At 43.1% G+C, this 15,651-nt stretch overlaps 1 protein-coding gene across 6 annotated transcripts in view; it reads right to left on the bottom strand.

Moving 5' to 3' along the window:
- ncoa1 (nuclear receptor coactivator 1) overlaps positions 1 to 15,651 on the bottom strand; it is a 209,857-nt gene that overhangs the window by 22,176 nt on the left and 172,030 nt on the right. For 5 of the 6 annotated variants that reach the window (XM_060914223.1, XM_060914222.1, XM_060914226.1 and 2 more), the window contains 7 exons: positions 13,574 to 13,672; positions 13,024 to 13,164; positions 12,644 to 12,791; positions 7,436 to 8,396; positions 3,846 to 4,008; positions 1,446 to 1,640; positions 1,150 to 1,270 (listed from right to left, as the gene is read on the bottom strand). In XM_060914223.1, the coding sequence (XP_060770206.1) occupies positions 1,150 to 1,270; positions 1,446 to 1,640; positions 3,846 to 4,008; positions 7,436 to 8,396; positions 12,644 to 12,791; positions 13,024 to 13,164; positions 13,574 to 13,672 (1,828 nt within the window). The remainder of the gene's footprint in view (positions 1 to 1,149; positions 1,271 to 1,445; positions 1,641 to 3,845; positions 4,009 to 7,435; positions 8,397 to 12,643; positions 12,792 to 13,023; positions 13,165 to 13,573; positions 13,673 to 15,651) is intronic. The other variant, XM_060914227.1, reaches the window with a different exon arrangement.

The following is a 15,651-nucleotide window of genomic DNA, read 5'->3' as shown; positions in this document are numbered from 1 at the left end:
TTATCAAGTGCAGTATCCAAAAACAAGATCAGCTCTCGCTTGTATCAGAATGCAGGCGATCGAAGGAATAGGACGCTTATTATGAATGTTGATTTCAACAAATAATTAACCCTGAAACAAGTGAGTAAAGAGCAGCGTCTCTCCCCAGGGATTTCACATAGCATCCTGCTAAACTGGCATTTTGAAATAGCATTTTGCTTCTTGAAACAGCGTCAAAATCCAACCTGTGTGTTTCATAAATGCATTCGGTCGGTAAACAGGAAGTCGATGTGCGAAAGACCTGAAAACGGTCTACACGGTATAGAACCCCAAGCTGAAGTTTGGTACCAAATATCAAGCAGTTGTGATTCGTAGTTGCTGAGAAAAGTGCGATGAAAATTTTGTAAATCCACGCTATATGTTTCGTAAATACATTCGGTCGGTAAACAGGAAGTCGATGTGCGACAGACCTGAAAACAGTCTACACGGTATAGAACCCCAAGCTGAAGCTTGGTACCAAATATTAAGCAGTTGTGATGTGTAGTTGCTGAGAAAAGTGTGACGAAAATTTTGTAAATCCACGCTATACGTTTCGTAAATACATTCGGCTGGTAAACAGGAAGTTGATGTGTGACAGACCTGAAAACGGTCTACACGGTATAGAACCCCAAGCTGAAGTTTGGTACCAAATATCAAGCAGTTGTGATTCGTAGTTGCTGAGAAAAGTGTGACGAAAATTTTGTAAATCCACGCTATATGTTTCGTAAATACATTCGGTCGGTAAACAGGAAGTCGATGTGCGACAGACCTGAAAACGGTCTACACGGTATAGAACCCCAAGCTGAAGCTCGGTACCAAATATCAAGCAGTTGTGATGTGTAGTTGCTGAGAAAAGTGTGACGAAAATTTTGTAAATCCACCCTATATGTTTCGTAAATACATTCAGTCGGTAAACAGGATCTGCGACAGACCTGAAAACGGTCTACACGGTATAGAACCCCAAGCTGAAGTTTGGTACCAAGTAGTTTTTTGGTTTTTCAATTTGTGGTTGCTGAGAAAAAGGGTGTTTTGGATGGACGGACAGAGGTAAACCAGTATATAAACCAGTATTAAACCCCTCGGAGCCGGGGGTATAATTAGGCCCTTAGTTCATCACCCACAGACACTCACTCTTGAGGTGAGGACAGAGGAGCATGTGCATGGTTCCCCAGAGTGCCATCAAATGCCATGGTTTCAGGCAGGGACATGGACTGGAACTGCTGTGACTCAGGGACATCCAGCTTAGCCAGGCCTACATCGATACAAAAAAAAAAAAACAACCCAAAGCTGCAGTTATTGACAATATAATTCTCACCACCCAGGTAAAAAACAACAAAACGCCAGCCAGTGTTTATTACAAAAAAAAAAAAAAAATCACACAGAAAAAAGGACAGTTTCAACAAATCCTAACTGACAGAAGTCCAGACCTGTGTTGGTGTTGAATATGGGGAGGCTGGTGGGGTCACTGAAGGGGCTGCTGTTCTCCTTGGGTAGCTGAAAGGGATCAGCCTGCCCCAGTGCCTGACCCGAACCCAGACCCTGACTCTGAGCCTGGGTGGGTGTGGAGGGACTGCAGAAGTCAAAGGGAGACCGACTCTGGAGACTAGAGCCATCGGAGAACACTGCACACACAAAAGCACGTTGAGTGAAATCTAAGGAAAACTAGAGAGGTCCCATCACCTTCATAAAATAATAATAAAGTAACTGCATGTTATAATTTATATAAAATACAAACTGAGTGTAGAATAACCTTAATGTTTTGTCTCGATATGTAGATTTTTCACTTTCTAATTCCATGAATCTACTTCATCTTTGTTTATTCTTATTAATACATTGTTTATTTGCTCATATTTATAAGAACAAAATCATCATGTCTTCTAGCATACAGGATATGGAGGAAGGCATGGCCTAATGGCCAGAGAAGCAGCTTTGAGACTAAAACATCACTGGTTCCATTCCCTGGACCAGCAGAAATGGCTGAAGTGCCCTTGAGCAAGGCAACTAACCCCCAACTACTCCCCAGGCTGCTCATACCCGAGGGTATGTTTAGGGTACATTGCTCTGGATAAATGTAATGTAATGTACACTGAAACAGTGGTAACTATGCCAAAAACATACAACAGGAAATACAGTGGTGCTTGAAAGTTTGTGAACCCTTTAGAATTTTCTATATTTCTGCATAAATATGACCGAAAACATCATCAGATTTTCACACAAGTCCGAAAAGTAGATAAAGAGAACCCAGTTAAACAAATGAGACAAAAATATTATACTTGGTCATTTATTTATTGAGGAAAATGATCCAATATTACATATCTGTGAGTGGCAAAAGTATGTGAACCTCTAGGATTAGCAGTTAATTTGAAGGTGAAATTAGAGTCAGGTGTTTTCAATCAATGGGATGACAATCAGGTGTGAGTGGGCACCCTGTTTTATTTAAAGAACAGGGATCTATCAAAGTCTGATCTTCATAACACATGTTTGTGAAGTGTATCATGGCACGAACAAAGGAGATTTCTGAGGACCTCAGAAAAAGCATTGTTGATGCTCATCAGGCTGGAAAAGGTTATAAAACCATCTCTAAAGAGTTTGGACTCCACCAATCCACAGTCAGACAGATTGTGTACAAATGGAGGAAATTCAAGACCATTGTTACCCTCCCCAGGAGTGGTCGACCAACAAAGATCACTCCAAGAACAAGGCATGTAATAGTCGGCGAGGTCACAAAGGACCCCAGGGTAACTTCTAAGCAACTGAAGGCCCCTCTCACACTGGCTAATGTTAAATGTTCATGAGTCCACCATCAGGAGAACACTGAACAACAATGGTGTGCATGGCAGGGTTGCAAGGAGAAAGCCACTGCTCTCCAAAAAGAACATTGCTGCTCATCTGCAGTTTGCTAAAGATCACGTGGACAAGCCAGAAGGCTATTGGAAAAATGTTTTATGGATGGATGAGACCAAAATAGAACTTTTTGGTTTAAATGAGAAGCGTTATGTTTGGAGAAAGGAAAACTGCTTTCCAGCATAAGAACCTTATCCCATCTGTGAAACATGGTGGTGGCAGTATCATGGTTTGGGCCTGTTTTGCTGCATCTGGGCCAGGACGGCTTGCCATCCTTGATGGAACAATGAATTCTGAATTATACCAGCAAATTCTAAAGGAAAATGTCAGGACATCTGTCCATGAACTGAATCTCAAGAGAAGGTGGGTCATGCAGCAAGACAACGACCCTAAGCACACAAGTCGTTCTACCAAAGAATGGTTAAAGAAGAATAAAGTTAATGTTTTGGAATGGCCAAATCAAAGTCCTGACCTTCATCAATCGAAATGTTGTGGAAGGACCTGAAGCGAGCAGTTCATGTGAGGAAACCCACCAACATCCCAGAGTTGAAGCTGTTCTGTACGGAGGAACGGGCTAAAATTCCTCCAAGCCGGTGTGCAGGACTGATCAACAGTTACCAGAAACGTTTAGTTGCAGTTATTGCTGCACAAAGGGGTCACACCAGATACTGAAAGCAAAGGTTCACATACTTTTGCCACTCACAGATATGTAATATTGGATCATTTTCCTGAAGTATAATATTTTTGTCTCATTTGTTTAACTGGGTTCTCTTTATCTACTTTTAGGACTTGTGTGAAAATCTGATGATGTTTTAGGTCATATTTATGCAGAAATATAGAAAATTCTAAAGAGTTCACAAACTTTCAAGCACCACTATACTTCATAAATGCATACACATTGTTTAAGCTAATTATATGGCATTTGCAGTCTGATTAATGCTTTTGTTTGTGTGTTGCTGTTTGACAGTATGAGGCATCCTCACCACGGCTGGGTGTTCCAGGTGTTTCATGTTTCACGCTCACGCCAACGGGAATACTGTCACCGCCCTGCTGGGGCAGCCCTGTCTCGTCCACTGACTTTTCACCCACAGGCCTGTGAGTGGGCAGGACCTGGTTCAATGTATGCAGATCAGCACTGGGAAACTGCTACACATGCACAGATGTACACAAACACAAAAGGGAGGGGAATGGGAGAGCAAAGGTCAGCCAACATCAGAGTGCACTGCAGTGTCTGCTAGCATGAGTGGGGTAAAGTTCACGTGAACAGAGTGACTGCAGTTAAAATGAACAGATGTACAGTCGGGTTCAGAGGTATTTGGACAGTGACATACGGTAATATTCACAGTTTTGCCTCTGTACACCACCACAAGGGATTTGAAATGAAGTCATCAAGATGTGATTAATTTAATTAATGGGGCGGCACGGTGGCGTAGTGGTTAGCGCTGTCGCCTTACAGCAAGAAGGTTCCGGGTGCGAGCCCAGCGGCCGGCGAGGGCCTTTCTGTGCGGAGTTTGCATGTTCTCCCCGTGTCTGCGTGGGTTTCCTCCGGGTGCTCCGGTTCCCCCCACAGTCCAAAGACATGCGGTTAAGTTGGCGTGGGGCAGCCTTGGGCTGAGGTGCCCTTGAGCAAGGTACCGAACCCCTGACTGCTCCCCGGGCGCTTTAGTGTGGCTGCCCACTGCTCTGGGTGTGCGTGCGTGTGTTCACTGCTTCAGATGGGTTAAATGCAGAGGATGAATCTCACTGTGCTTGAAGTGTGCATATGACAAATAAAGGCTTCTTCTTTAATTTGAAGGCTTTGACACAAGTATTGCATTCATCCTTTAGGAATTATAGCCATTTTTTTTAGCGTCCCTCCATTTTCGCAAGCTCAAAAATAATTCGACAAATATAAATATAGGCATCATTTTTAATAATTGGATGCATGTCGTTTGCAGGAAATGACTGCCTGGAGCACATGGACAAAACACGGCATTTCCTTCATTGAGATGCTTTGCCAGGCCTTTACTGCAGCCGTCATCAGCTGGTGCATGTTTGTGGCTCTTTCTGCCCTCAGTTTTGTCTCCAGTAATTGAAAAGCAGCTCAATTGAGTTGACTGACTCAGCCATTTCAGAACATTCCACTTCTTTGCCTTAAGAAGCTCTTAAGTATGTTTTGGGTAATTACTCATCTGTACTGTTAAGTGCTGTCCTATCAGTTTTGGAGCATTTGACTGAATCTGAGCAGAGAGTATACTCCTGTGCAAAGGCAAACTGCAGTATCTGCATATTGTGTTGGTGGTAAAAGACGGACCGATAGCGAATCGGTGACGCTACTGGACCGTCTTTAGCCACCGACACAATATGCAGATACTGCAGTATAGCGCTATACGCTTCAGAATTCATCCTGCTACTTCGTTCAGCAGTTACATCATTAAACACCAGTGACCCGGCTCCACTGGCAGCCATACACACCTATGTCCATCATGTTTGACAAATGACGTAGCATCATGAATTCTTCCTGTCCTTCTCCATATTCTTCTCTTCCCATCATTCTGGTACAAGTTAATCTTGCTTTCATCTTGTTATAGAACTATGCATGCTTTCTGGCAAAGTCTCTGGGGGTTTTTTTTTGTCTTGAGTGTTACCAGTGGTTTGCATCTTGAGGTAAACCCCTCTGTATTGCTGGGTTTCAGTCACTTGACTTTTCTTAGCGGTTTTACCGGAAGTGAAATAGCTGGCGGTCTAAACAGCTGCCGTAGTGCAAACAACTAGCGATAACTTAGAGTACGCTCGTAATCTAGAAGCCACTGCTCGCTTTAGATATATTCAGAAGATTGCTATGTGCAATGGAATCAACCCGTACAGTCTGGGAAAGAAGGATTTGTCATACGATCTCAAAAACTAGCCTTCAGTCGAGTTCCCCGACATCTCGAACTATCCGGTGTTGCAGACGTCCTTCTACACCGCAAAACAGATGAAAGCGTGGAAGAGTATGGAGGCTTACAACTTTTTTGTATATGGCTGGGTAAAGGACCTCGGGATCAAGTTGCTGCCGAATGAATCCTGGATTGTTTTTGCCCGTGTAAGGATTTTTTTAAGCTTTTCGTTCACATCTTTACAATGAAGCGCTGCAAGTTGACGTGTAAAACAAACAGTTGGCTTGATTCTCACTTGTCGGCTCTTATCTCTCAGGTAAATCATTCATAAAGATCATCAGAAACCCCTTTAAAGACCTGGATCTTAGTTAAACAAGACGGAGAAGTGATCACGGCACATTGTAACTGTACGGCTGGAGAAGAATTTTGTCGCGAACTTCACGCATATGGACTTTGTGAGGAGTAAACAAAGAAACAGCTGGGGACTTTAGCACTTCGTGACTAAAAAAAGTACCGTAAAATAACAACACACAGCAAGAAAAGTACTTGGAAAACACTAAGGACATACAGTAGCTGAGAGGGAGATACAAACCTTTCACTAAGTGATCACTGCAAACTCGAGCGTGCTTCGACTCGGCTCCCTTCGATTTCAGTGAAAGGTTCGAAAGCCTCCTTTCTCCACGTCTTTTTGTGAAATCCTGTGTTCGTTCACCCTTTTTTATTAGTTCACGGGGAACCCTGAAGAAACTTTTATCAGTTTCACGGTTTGATCGATCCGAACAACCTAAAACAACGCAAGCGTAAGGCATTTTTCATGCCAGTCAATGCGCCTTCTCCGTACAAACGCTTTGTCAACTGAGCTTTGGTAGACCACCGGCTAATGTTTTGAATAACTAATGAGGCGGATGTGACGTCATGTGAAACCCAGCAATTTACATTCATGAAGGCGTCTCTTCATTGTAGACTTGGACAATGATAGGCCTACCGTCTCCAGAGTGTTCTTGACTTGGCTAGATGTTGTGAAGGGGTTTTCCTTCACCAAGGAAAGAATTCTGAGATCATCCACTCTGGCTGTCTTATGTGGTCTTCCAGGTCACGAAACTGCTTCTCGCCCAATTATTTTTAAGTTTGTGAAAATGGAAGGATACTGCATTAAAAAAAAATGCTTTTTTTTTTGTTAAACTCCTTAAATTAAAGCTGAAAGTCCTCGTTTCAATCACATCTTGATGGCTTCATTTCAAATCCACTGTGGCGGTGTACAGAGGCAAAATCACAGGGATACCGTCACTGTCCAAATACTTATGAACTAGACCATATCTCCACCTGTAATCCCCTTACACAGGCTTAAGTCTACTTACTAACATTCTATCTGAGAAATTTTACGCATACATGCCCAAACTATAATCCATCCGCTATCCATATTTATATAGGATTTAAATTATAAATTTGTTCTTAACAAACCTGCATTTAGTGCCAGTAATGCCAAAATGACAATGTTGATTGAAATACTGGCAAATTGAAGCGGAAGTAATTTTGTTAGAATAATAACACTATAAATAATAGTGAAGGTGTATTTCAGTCGCCCTTTTTTTTTGCATCACACCAGCCTTCAGAATATTTGCATAACAGCAATTCAACCTGCAATACAACAAAGTGGCCTTTGAAGGACACGCACAAGCACTTCCTATGCACAAAGAAAGTGTGGCAGTTCATACCGGACTGGGCTTATCACTGGATTTGGATGAGCATGTGACTGGCGGAACAGGAGGCGTGGCAGCGCTACACTGCCCACTTTCGTCTCCTAGTTTCTTCTCGGCTTTGACGCGCACCGTGTCCAAGCTTAGCATAGCAGGTGGGGGCAGGTCCACCAGGTCATTCTCGTCTGTGTCAAGCAGGAAGCGCAGCAGTTGGTGGTCCTGCTGCTGCTTGGCATTTCCCATGGCAAGTGGCAGCACCAGACCGGGTCTCGGGCTGCTCGCTGACAGCTCCTTCTTGATCTCGGTCTCGTTGGCGCCGTCGACAGGGCTGTCCTGGAGTAAGCGGTGAAGGATCTTGTGGCGCTCGGTCAGTGTGCTGTGGGATGCTGGGCATTGGCCAGAGGGTGCTGAGCGACTTTGGGAGGCATGTGAGGTCTCATGGACTGCCGTGCCATCCAGAAGCTGGCTGAGTTTGGGGATAGTACTTCTGGGTTCATCGTTGTGGCCCGGCTCGGGTGGCTTAGCTGGAGATGGACGTGCGGGTGAGCTGCTGGGTGTGGGAGTCTGTCTGGCTAGTGGAGAAGGGAGAGAGAAAGGGAGCCCATCACCACCTGATTGCTGCCGTGCCAGTGTGCCAGCAGGAGAGTGAATGCCAGGTGTAGGGGGTGAGAAAGGGTGGCCTGAGACACGTGGGCTGTTTGCCAGGCCTGGGCTGGCTCGGGGAGGCCGGGGAGACATGAACGAGGTAGGGGTGGCTGTGAGAGGGCTGCCCAGTGGCGACAGGCTGCTGCCCTGCTGCGGGGGAGGTGCGATCCGGGTGGGCATGGTGGTACCAGGGGCAGATGTGCCTCCGTTGGCATTGTTGTGATGCAGACTGACGTCGCCAGAGGGCTGCATGGCAGGAGAGCAAGCCGGGGCAGCCGCTGTGGACAAGAGGCTATGGGTAGTGTTTTCCTGAGAGCTAGCAGTGTTGTTTTCCCTGTGACACACAAACATACAGATATAGACACACGAGTGTTCTACTGGGAAATACGCCACTTGTATTTTTCATGCAAACTACATACAGCAACCATGACATTTCTTGAGATGTCACTCATGAGGAAATCGATGAATTGTTTTGATAAATACAGTGGTGCTTGAAAGTTTGTGAACCCTTTAGAATTTTCTATATTTCTGCATAAATATGACCGAAAACAACATCAGATTTTCACACAAGTCCTAAAAGTAGATAAAGAGAACCCAGTTAAACAAATGAGACAAAAATATTATACTTGGCCATTTATTTATTGAGGAAAATGATCCAGTATTACATATCTGTGAGTGGCAAAAGTATGTGAGCCTTTGCTTTCAGTATCTGGTGTGACCCCCTTGTGCAGCAATAACTGCAACTAAACGTTTGCGGTAACTGTTGATCAGTCCTGCACACCGGCTTGGAGGAATTTTAGCCCATTCCTCTGTACAGAACAGCTTCAACTCTGGGATGTTGGTGGGTTTCCTCACATGAACTGCTCACTTCAGGTCCTTCCACAACATTTCCATTGGCTTAAGGTCAGGACTTTGACTTGGCCATTCCAAAACATTAACTTTATTCTTCTTTAACCATTCTTTGGTAGAACGACTTGTGTGCTTAGGGTCGGTGTCTTGCTGCATGACCCACCTTCTCTTGAGATTCAGTTCATGGACAGATGTCCTGACATTTTCCTTTAGAATTCGCTGGTATCATTCAGAATTCATTGTTCCATCAATGATGGCAAGCCGTCCTGGCCCAGATGCAGCAAAACAGGCCCAAACCATGATACTATCACCACCATGTTTCACAGATGGGATAAGGTTCTTATGCTGGAATGCAGTGTTTTCCTTTCTCCAAACATAACGCTTCTCATTTAAACCAAAAAGATCTATTTTGGTCTCATCCATCCACAAAACATTTTCCAATAGCCTTCTGGCTTGTCCACGTGATCTTTAGCAAACTGCAGATGAGCAGCAATGTTCTTTTTGGAGAGCAGTGGCTTTCTCCTTGCAACCCTGCCATGCACACCATTGTTGTTCAGTGTACTCCTGATGGTGGACTCATGAACATTAACATTAGCCAATGTGAGAGAGGCCTTCAGTTGCTTAGAAGTTACCCTGGGGTCCTTTGTGACCTTGCCGACTATTACACGCCTTGCTCTTGGAGTGATCTTTGTTGGTCGACCACTCCTGGGGAGGGTAACAATGGTCTTGAATTTCCTCCATTTGTACACAATCTGTCTGACTGTGGATTGGTGGAGTCCAAACCTTTTCCAGCCTGATGAGCATCAACAACGCTTTTTCTGAGGTCCTCAGAAATCTCCTTTGTTTGTGCCATGATACACTTCCACAAACATGTGTTGTGAAGATCAGACTTTGATAGATCCCTGTTCTTTAAAAAAAACAGGGTGCCCACTCACACCTGATTGTCATCCCATTGATTGAAAACACCTGACTCTAATTTCACCTTCAAATTAACTGCTAATCCTAGAGGTTCACATACTTTTGCCACTCACAGATATGTAATATTGGATCATTTTCCTCAATAAATAAATGGCCAAGTATAATATTTTTGTCTCATTTGTTTAACTGGGTTCTCTTTATCTACTTTTAGGACTTGTGTGAAAATCTGATGATGTTTTCAGTCATATTTATGCAGAAATATAGAAAATTCTAAAGGGTTCATAAACTTTCAAGCACCACTGTATGGGTACTTTTTGTTTCTGAATGTGTCGATATATTAAAAAGAAAAAAAAAATCACACGTTGGCTTGAAGATATGATGTTTATCTTCTCATGCTGAAAAATATATATCACTTGTTCGCGTCGCTCACTCGTGATGAGCCAAGTGATTGCCTTGTGATTCACTACTCAAAGACAAACTTCGTATCTTCAAGCCAGCGTGTAATATCCATTCTTTATTTTTGATATATAAACCACAGATATCATCTGGAATGTCCTGCTTTGGATAAAAGCACATTTCAAGACAAAAGTGATTATATTCTGAAACTTTAATTTGCTGTGAATGTTATATGGACATCCGTTATGGATTTTAGTCGGGCGGGTTATTCTGTATTATCCAGTTTGAAAAAAATATATTATAAAAAAGTACAACCCCGATTCCAAAAAAGCTGAGACAAAGTACAAATTGTAAATAAAAACGGAATGCAATAATTTACAAATCTCAAAAACTGATATTGTATTCACAATAGAACATAGACAACATATCAAATGTCGAAAGTGAGACATTTTGAAATTTCATGCCAAATATTGGCTCATTTGAAATTTCATGACAGCAACACATCTCAAAAAAGTTGGGACGGGGCAATAAGAGGCTGGAAAAGTTAAAGGTACAAAAAAGGAACAGCTGGAGGACCAAATTGCAACTCATTAGGTCAATTGGCAATAGGTCATTAACATGACTGGGTATAAAAAGAGCATCTTGGAGTGGCAGCGGCTCTCAGAAGTAAAGATGGGAAGAGGATCACCAATCCCCCTAATTCTGCACCGACAAATAGTGGAGCAATATCAGAAAGGAGTTCGACAGATTCCAAAAAAGTTGGGACAAAGTACAAATTGTAAATAAAAACGGAATGCAATGATGTGGAAGTTTCAAAATTCCATATTTTATTCAGAATAGAACATAGATGACATATCAAATGTTTAAACTGAGAAAATGTATCATTTAAAGAGAAAAATTAGGTGATTTTAAATTTCATGACAACAACACATCTCAAAAAAGTTGGGACAAGGCCATGTTTACCACTGTGAGACATCCCCTTTTCTCTTTACAACAGTCTGTAAACGTCTGGGGACTGAGGAGACAAGTTGCTCAAGTTTAGGGATAGGAATGTTAACCCATTCTTGTCTAATGTAGGATTCTAGTTGCTCAACTGTCTTAGGTCTTTTTTGTCGTATCTTCCGTTTTATGATGCGCCAAATGTTTTGGGTGAAAGATCTGGACTGCAGGCTGGCCAGTTCAGTACCCGGACCCTTCTTCTACGCAGCCATGATGCTGTAATTGATGCAGTATGTGGTTTGGCATTGTCATGTTGGAAAATGCAAGGTCTTCCCTGAAAGAGACGTCATCTGGATGGGAGCATATGTCGCTCTAGAACCTGGATATACCTTTCAGCATTGATGGTGTCTTTCCAGATGTGTAAGCTGCCCATGCCACAGGCACTAATGCAACCCCATACCATCAGAGATGCAGGCTTCTGAACTGAGCGCTGATAACAACTTGGGTCGTCCTTCTCCTCTTTAGTCCGAATGACACGGCCTCCCTGATTTCCATAAAGAACTTCAAATTTTGATTCGTCTGACCACAGAACAGTTTTCCACTTTGCCACAGTCCATTTTAAATGAGCCTTGGCCCAGAGAAGACGTCTGCGCTTCTGGATCATGTTTAGATACGGCTTCTTCTTTGAACTATAGAGTTTTAGCTGGCAACGGCGGATGGCACGGTGAATTGTGTTCACAATGTTCTCTGGAAATATTCCTGAGCCCATTTTGTGATTTCCAATACAGAAGCATGCCTGTATGTGATGCAGTGGCGTCTAAGGGCCCGAAGATCACGGGCACCCAGTATGGTTTTTCCAGCCTTGACCCTTACGTACAGAGATTCTTCCAGATTCTCTGAATCTTTTGATGATATTATGCACTGTAGATGATGATATGTTCAAACTCTTTGCAATTTTACACTGTCGAACTCCTTTCTGATATTGCTCCACTATTTGTTGGCGCAGAATTAGGGGGATTGGTGATCCTCTTCCCATCTTTACTTCTGAGAGCCGCTGCCACTCCAAGATGCTCTTTTTATACCCAGTCATGTTAATGACCTATTGCCAATTGACCTAATGAGTTGCAATTTGGTCCTCCAGCTGTTCCTTTTTTGTACCTTTAACTTTTCCAGCCTTTTATTGCCCCCGTCCCAACTTTTTTGAGATGTGTTGCTGGCATGAAATTTCAAAATGTCTCACTTTCGACATTTGATATGTTGTCTACGTTCTATTGTGAATACAATATCAGTTTCTGAGATTTGTAAATTATTGCATTCCGTTTTTATTTACAATTTGTACTTTGTCCCAACTTTTTTGGAATCGGGGTTGTATAAAGTATATAAAATAACTAAGATTGTATACTCAGATATTAGGCAACGAGTGTGTGTGTGTGTGTGTGTGTGTGTGTGTGTGTGTGTGTGTGTGGGGAGCAGTAACACCTGTCGATAGTGTGGATGCCCATGATGAAGGGCTGTTCGTCGGGGTTGGGAGGGCAGCAGAACTTGCAGCGAGTCTGTGCACTGAGGGGCGTCCCGTCACTAAGCGTGAATCGGTACAGAGGGCTGATGGCCGTACCATGGGTCATCACTGTCGTTTAAAAAAAAAAAAAGTTCACTCATTTTCATTTTAACAAGGCAATAATATGAAACCAATAAAACTATACTGTGTATATAAAGGCAGGACACTCCATGAAAACTTGACCTTCTCTGGTTTCTGTTTAATAAGACTTGTAAGTATTTGGATCCATTAAAAAAAAAAAAACAACAACTCTGAAATAGCGATGAAGATTTCAGTACAGATGAGGGATTTAGGTGCATACCCTCTTGTAGCAGCTTCTTGGCATGGGAGGGTTCTTTGCCCTGTGGCTGGAAGAATGCATAGATGCACTTCCTGACCAGGTCCTCCCAGCCTGGCCGGCCTGTGGCTCTCAGAGCACTCGTCTCGATGGAGATGATCTTCCCTGAAGGGGACACACACACACACACACACACACACACACACACACACACACACACACACACACACACACACACACAGCAGTTCTTTAAATAAAGCACTGAAAGCGATCTTCTGTTCATTTAATTCTCACTCTCTTTCCCTCTCATTACACAAAGTAAGTGCTCCTCCTTTCCTGAAACCCTTAATAAATGACTGATTGAGGAGGTCATGGTTGGTGTGTCGTCTTGCATGAGCGCAGCAGCAAAAAAGGCTGCCAGTTTGTGAGGACGACTACAAACTGAACGAAAGGCCTCAGTGACCGAGTTACAGGATTAAGATTTGGATAGGAAAGGCTGAGCCACCCGTCCTCACAAAACGTTCAGCTGGTGGTAGAAGATTTGTGCAAGGTGGGAGCAGACAGAAAAACATACCTGTGGGGTCCTGCCTGGTGATGAAGGACTCCGTACTGACGGGGATGGGTGGCACTCGGGGCGCACGACACGCTATGCATATCAGGCAGCTCTGCAAGTCTGCATGCAAACAAGCGAGCACACACACACACAGTTTGAATCTTTAAAATGCTCCTCATCCTATTCAGTTATTATTTAATAATAACAGATTAAACCAGGGCGGCACGGTGGTGTAGTGGTTAGCGCTGTCGCCTCACAGCAAGAAGGTCCGGGTTCGAGCCCCGTGGCTGGCGAGGGCCTTTCTGTGCGGAGTTTGCATGTTCTCCCCGTGTCCGGATGGGTTTCCTCCGGGTGCTCCGGTTTCCCCCACAGTCCAAAGACATGCAGGTTAGGTTAACTGGTGACTCTAAATTGACCGTAGGTGTGAATGTGAATGGTTGTCTGTGTCTATGTGTCAGCCCTGTGATGACCTGGCGACTTGTCCAGGGTGTACCCCGCCTTTCGCCCGTAGTCAGCTGGGATAGGCTCCAGCTTGCCTGCAACCCTGTAGAACAGGATAAAGCGGCTAGAGATAATGAGATGAGATTAAACCAGGCTTATTTGTCATTCCAACAGAACTAGCTGGCAAAAAACATCGTGGATTAGCGGGCTGGTCAGTAATCAGCTTTACATACTAGATTTGCCAGTTAAACAATTACCGTACATTGTGTATTACAGTACCAAAATTAGCCAACATTTAAGATTTTTCAATTTCACTCGGAGCAACTTCTATCCAAATCTCGATCTATGAATTTCTACAGGAGTGAACTGCCACTGTGTTGGATTTAAATCCTATATCTTATTGCCGTATTTTACAATTTCATCATACAGTTTGACATCATACTGGATATAAAAAGTGTTCACGAACTGTTAAAATGATGTTTTTTTTGTTTAAATCAGAAAAACCTATGATAAACAATTTTAAAACTTTTCCCACCTTTAATGTGATCTATAACCTGTACAATTCAATTGAAAAACAAACTGTTCAGGGGAAAAGTATAAAAAATAAAAAATGTACAGTAAGCTGGTTGCATAAGTGTGCACAGCTTTAAACTAATACTGTGTTGTCGCACCTTTTGATTTAATTACAGCATTCGGTCTTTTTGGGGTCGCACCCGCCATCAATTAAAATGACTCTGATTAACCCCAAATAAAGTTCAGACATTTACTCAGTTGCATCCTCCAGCAAAAGCCAGGGTTCACAGAGAGCTTACAAAGCATCAGAGGAATCTCACTCGGTACGTTTACATGCACGTCCAAATCGAGCTGCTGTCGGTAATTGAGCAAAGGGTCCCAGCAGGGGTGCCAGAGAAATCCAATCCTACATGCACAAGTGAAATCGGGCTATTGTGCACCCGAGCCACACGTTGCGCTACACGCCCCATCGTGTTGGTACACTTCCGGTTGTCGTCATGAAGAAGAGCTATAGTGTTGCCAGATACTGCTGACTTATTCCAGCCCAAAACATGTTCAAATCCGCTAAAATGCACTTAAAACCCCCAATCTGGCAACACTGGCAGTTCCGTGTTCAAGCTGTTAGGCTTGCTCTAACAGACTGTATGGCTACAAACTGTCCGGCGCAGACCACTGTTTTGTAAGACAACTTATTTTGCACAATAATATTTTTCTAAAGTCCATTTTTTGCTTACAAAAAAATATATATTTTTTTGCTTACAATTTAACTTATGTCTTAATAAACACACAAAAAGTTCAATTGTTTTGCTTTTATTGACATTCTTCAGATGTTGGACATATATATACATACACACACACAAATACAGTGACTTGTTTATGTACACAATTCACAGCTATGCAACAGCTGTACAGATGTATTTGGTGATACAGTAAGTGAGCTAAATTTTAACAGTGCTGCAAAAAGAAAAGATTCATGCCGTTGTCATGATTCGTTGTCATGCCGACCGAGGCTGTTGTGTTTCCCTTGTGGTCTCGTCACTCGTCACTTCCAGAAGGGGCAGTGCTGAAGTAAGTAGCTCGAATACGTAGCTCGATAGGGTTTACATGCACTAAGTAGCTCGGCTACAATTGCATAATCTAGGTCG

The sequence above is a fragment of the Neoarius graeffei genome, chromosome 2 (genome assembly GCF_027579695.1).
Source record: "Neoarius graeffei isolate fNeoGra1 chromosome 2, fNeoGra1.pri, whole genome shotgun sequence".
In the NCBI taxonomy this organism is placed as follows: domain Eukaryota; kingdom Metazoa; phylum Chordata; class Actinopteri; order Siluriformes; family Ariidae; genus Neoarius; species Neoarius graeffei.
This window is presented reverse-complemented; position numbering and strand designations above follow the sequence as displayed.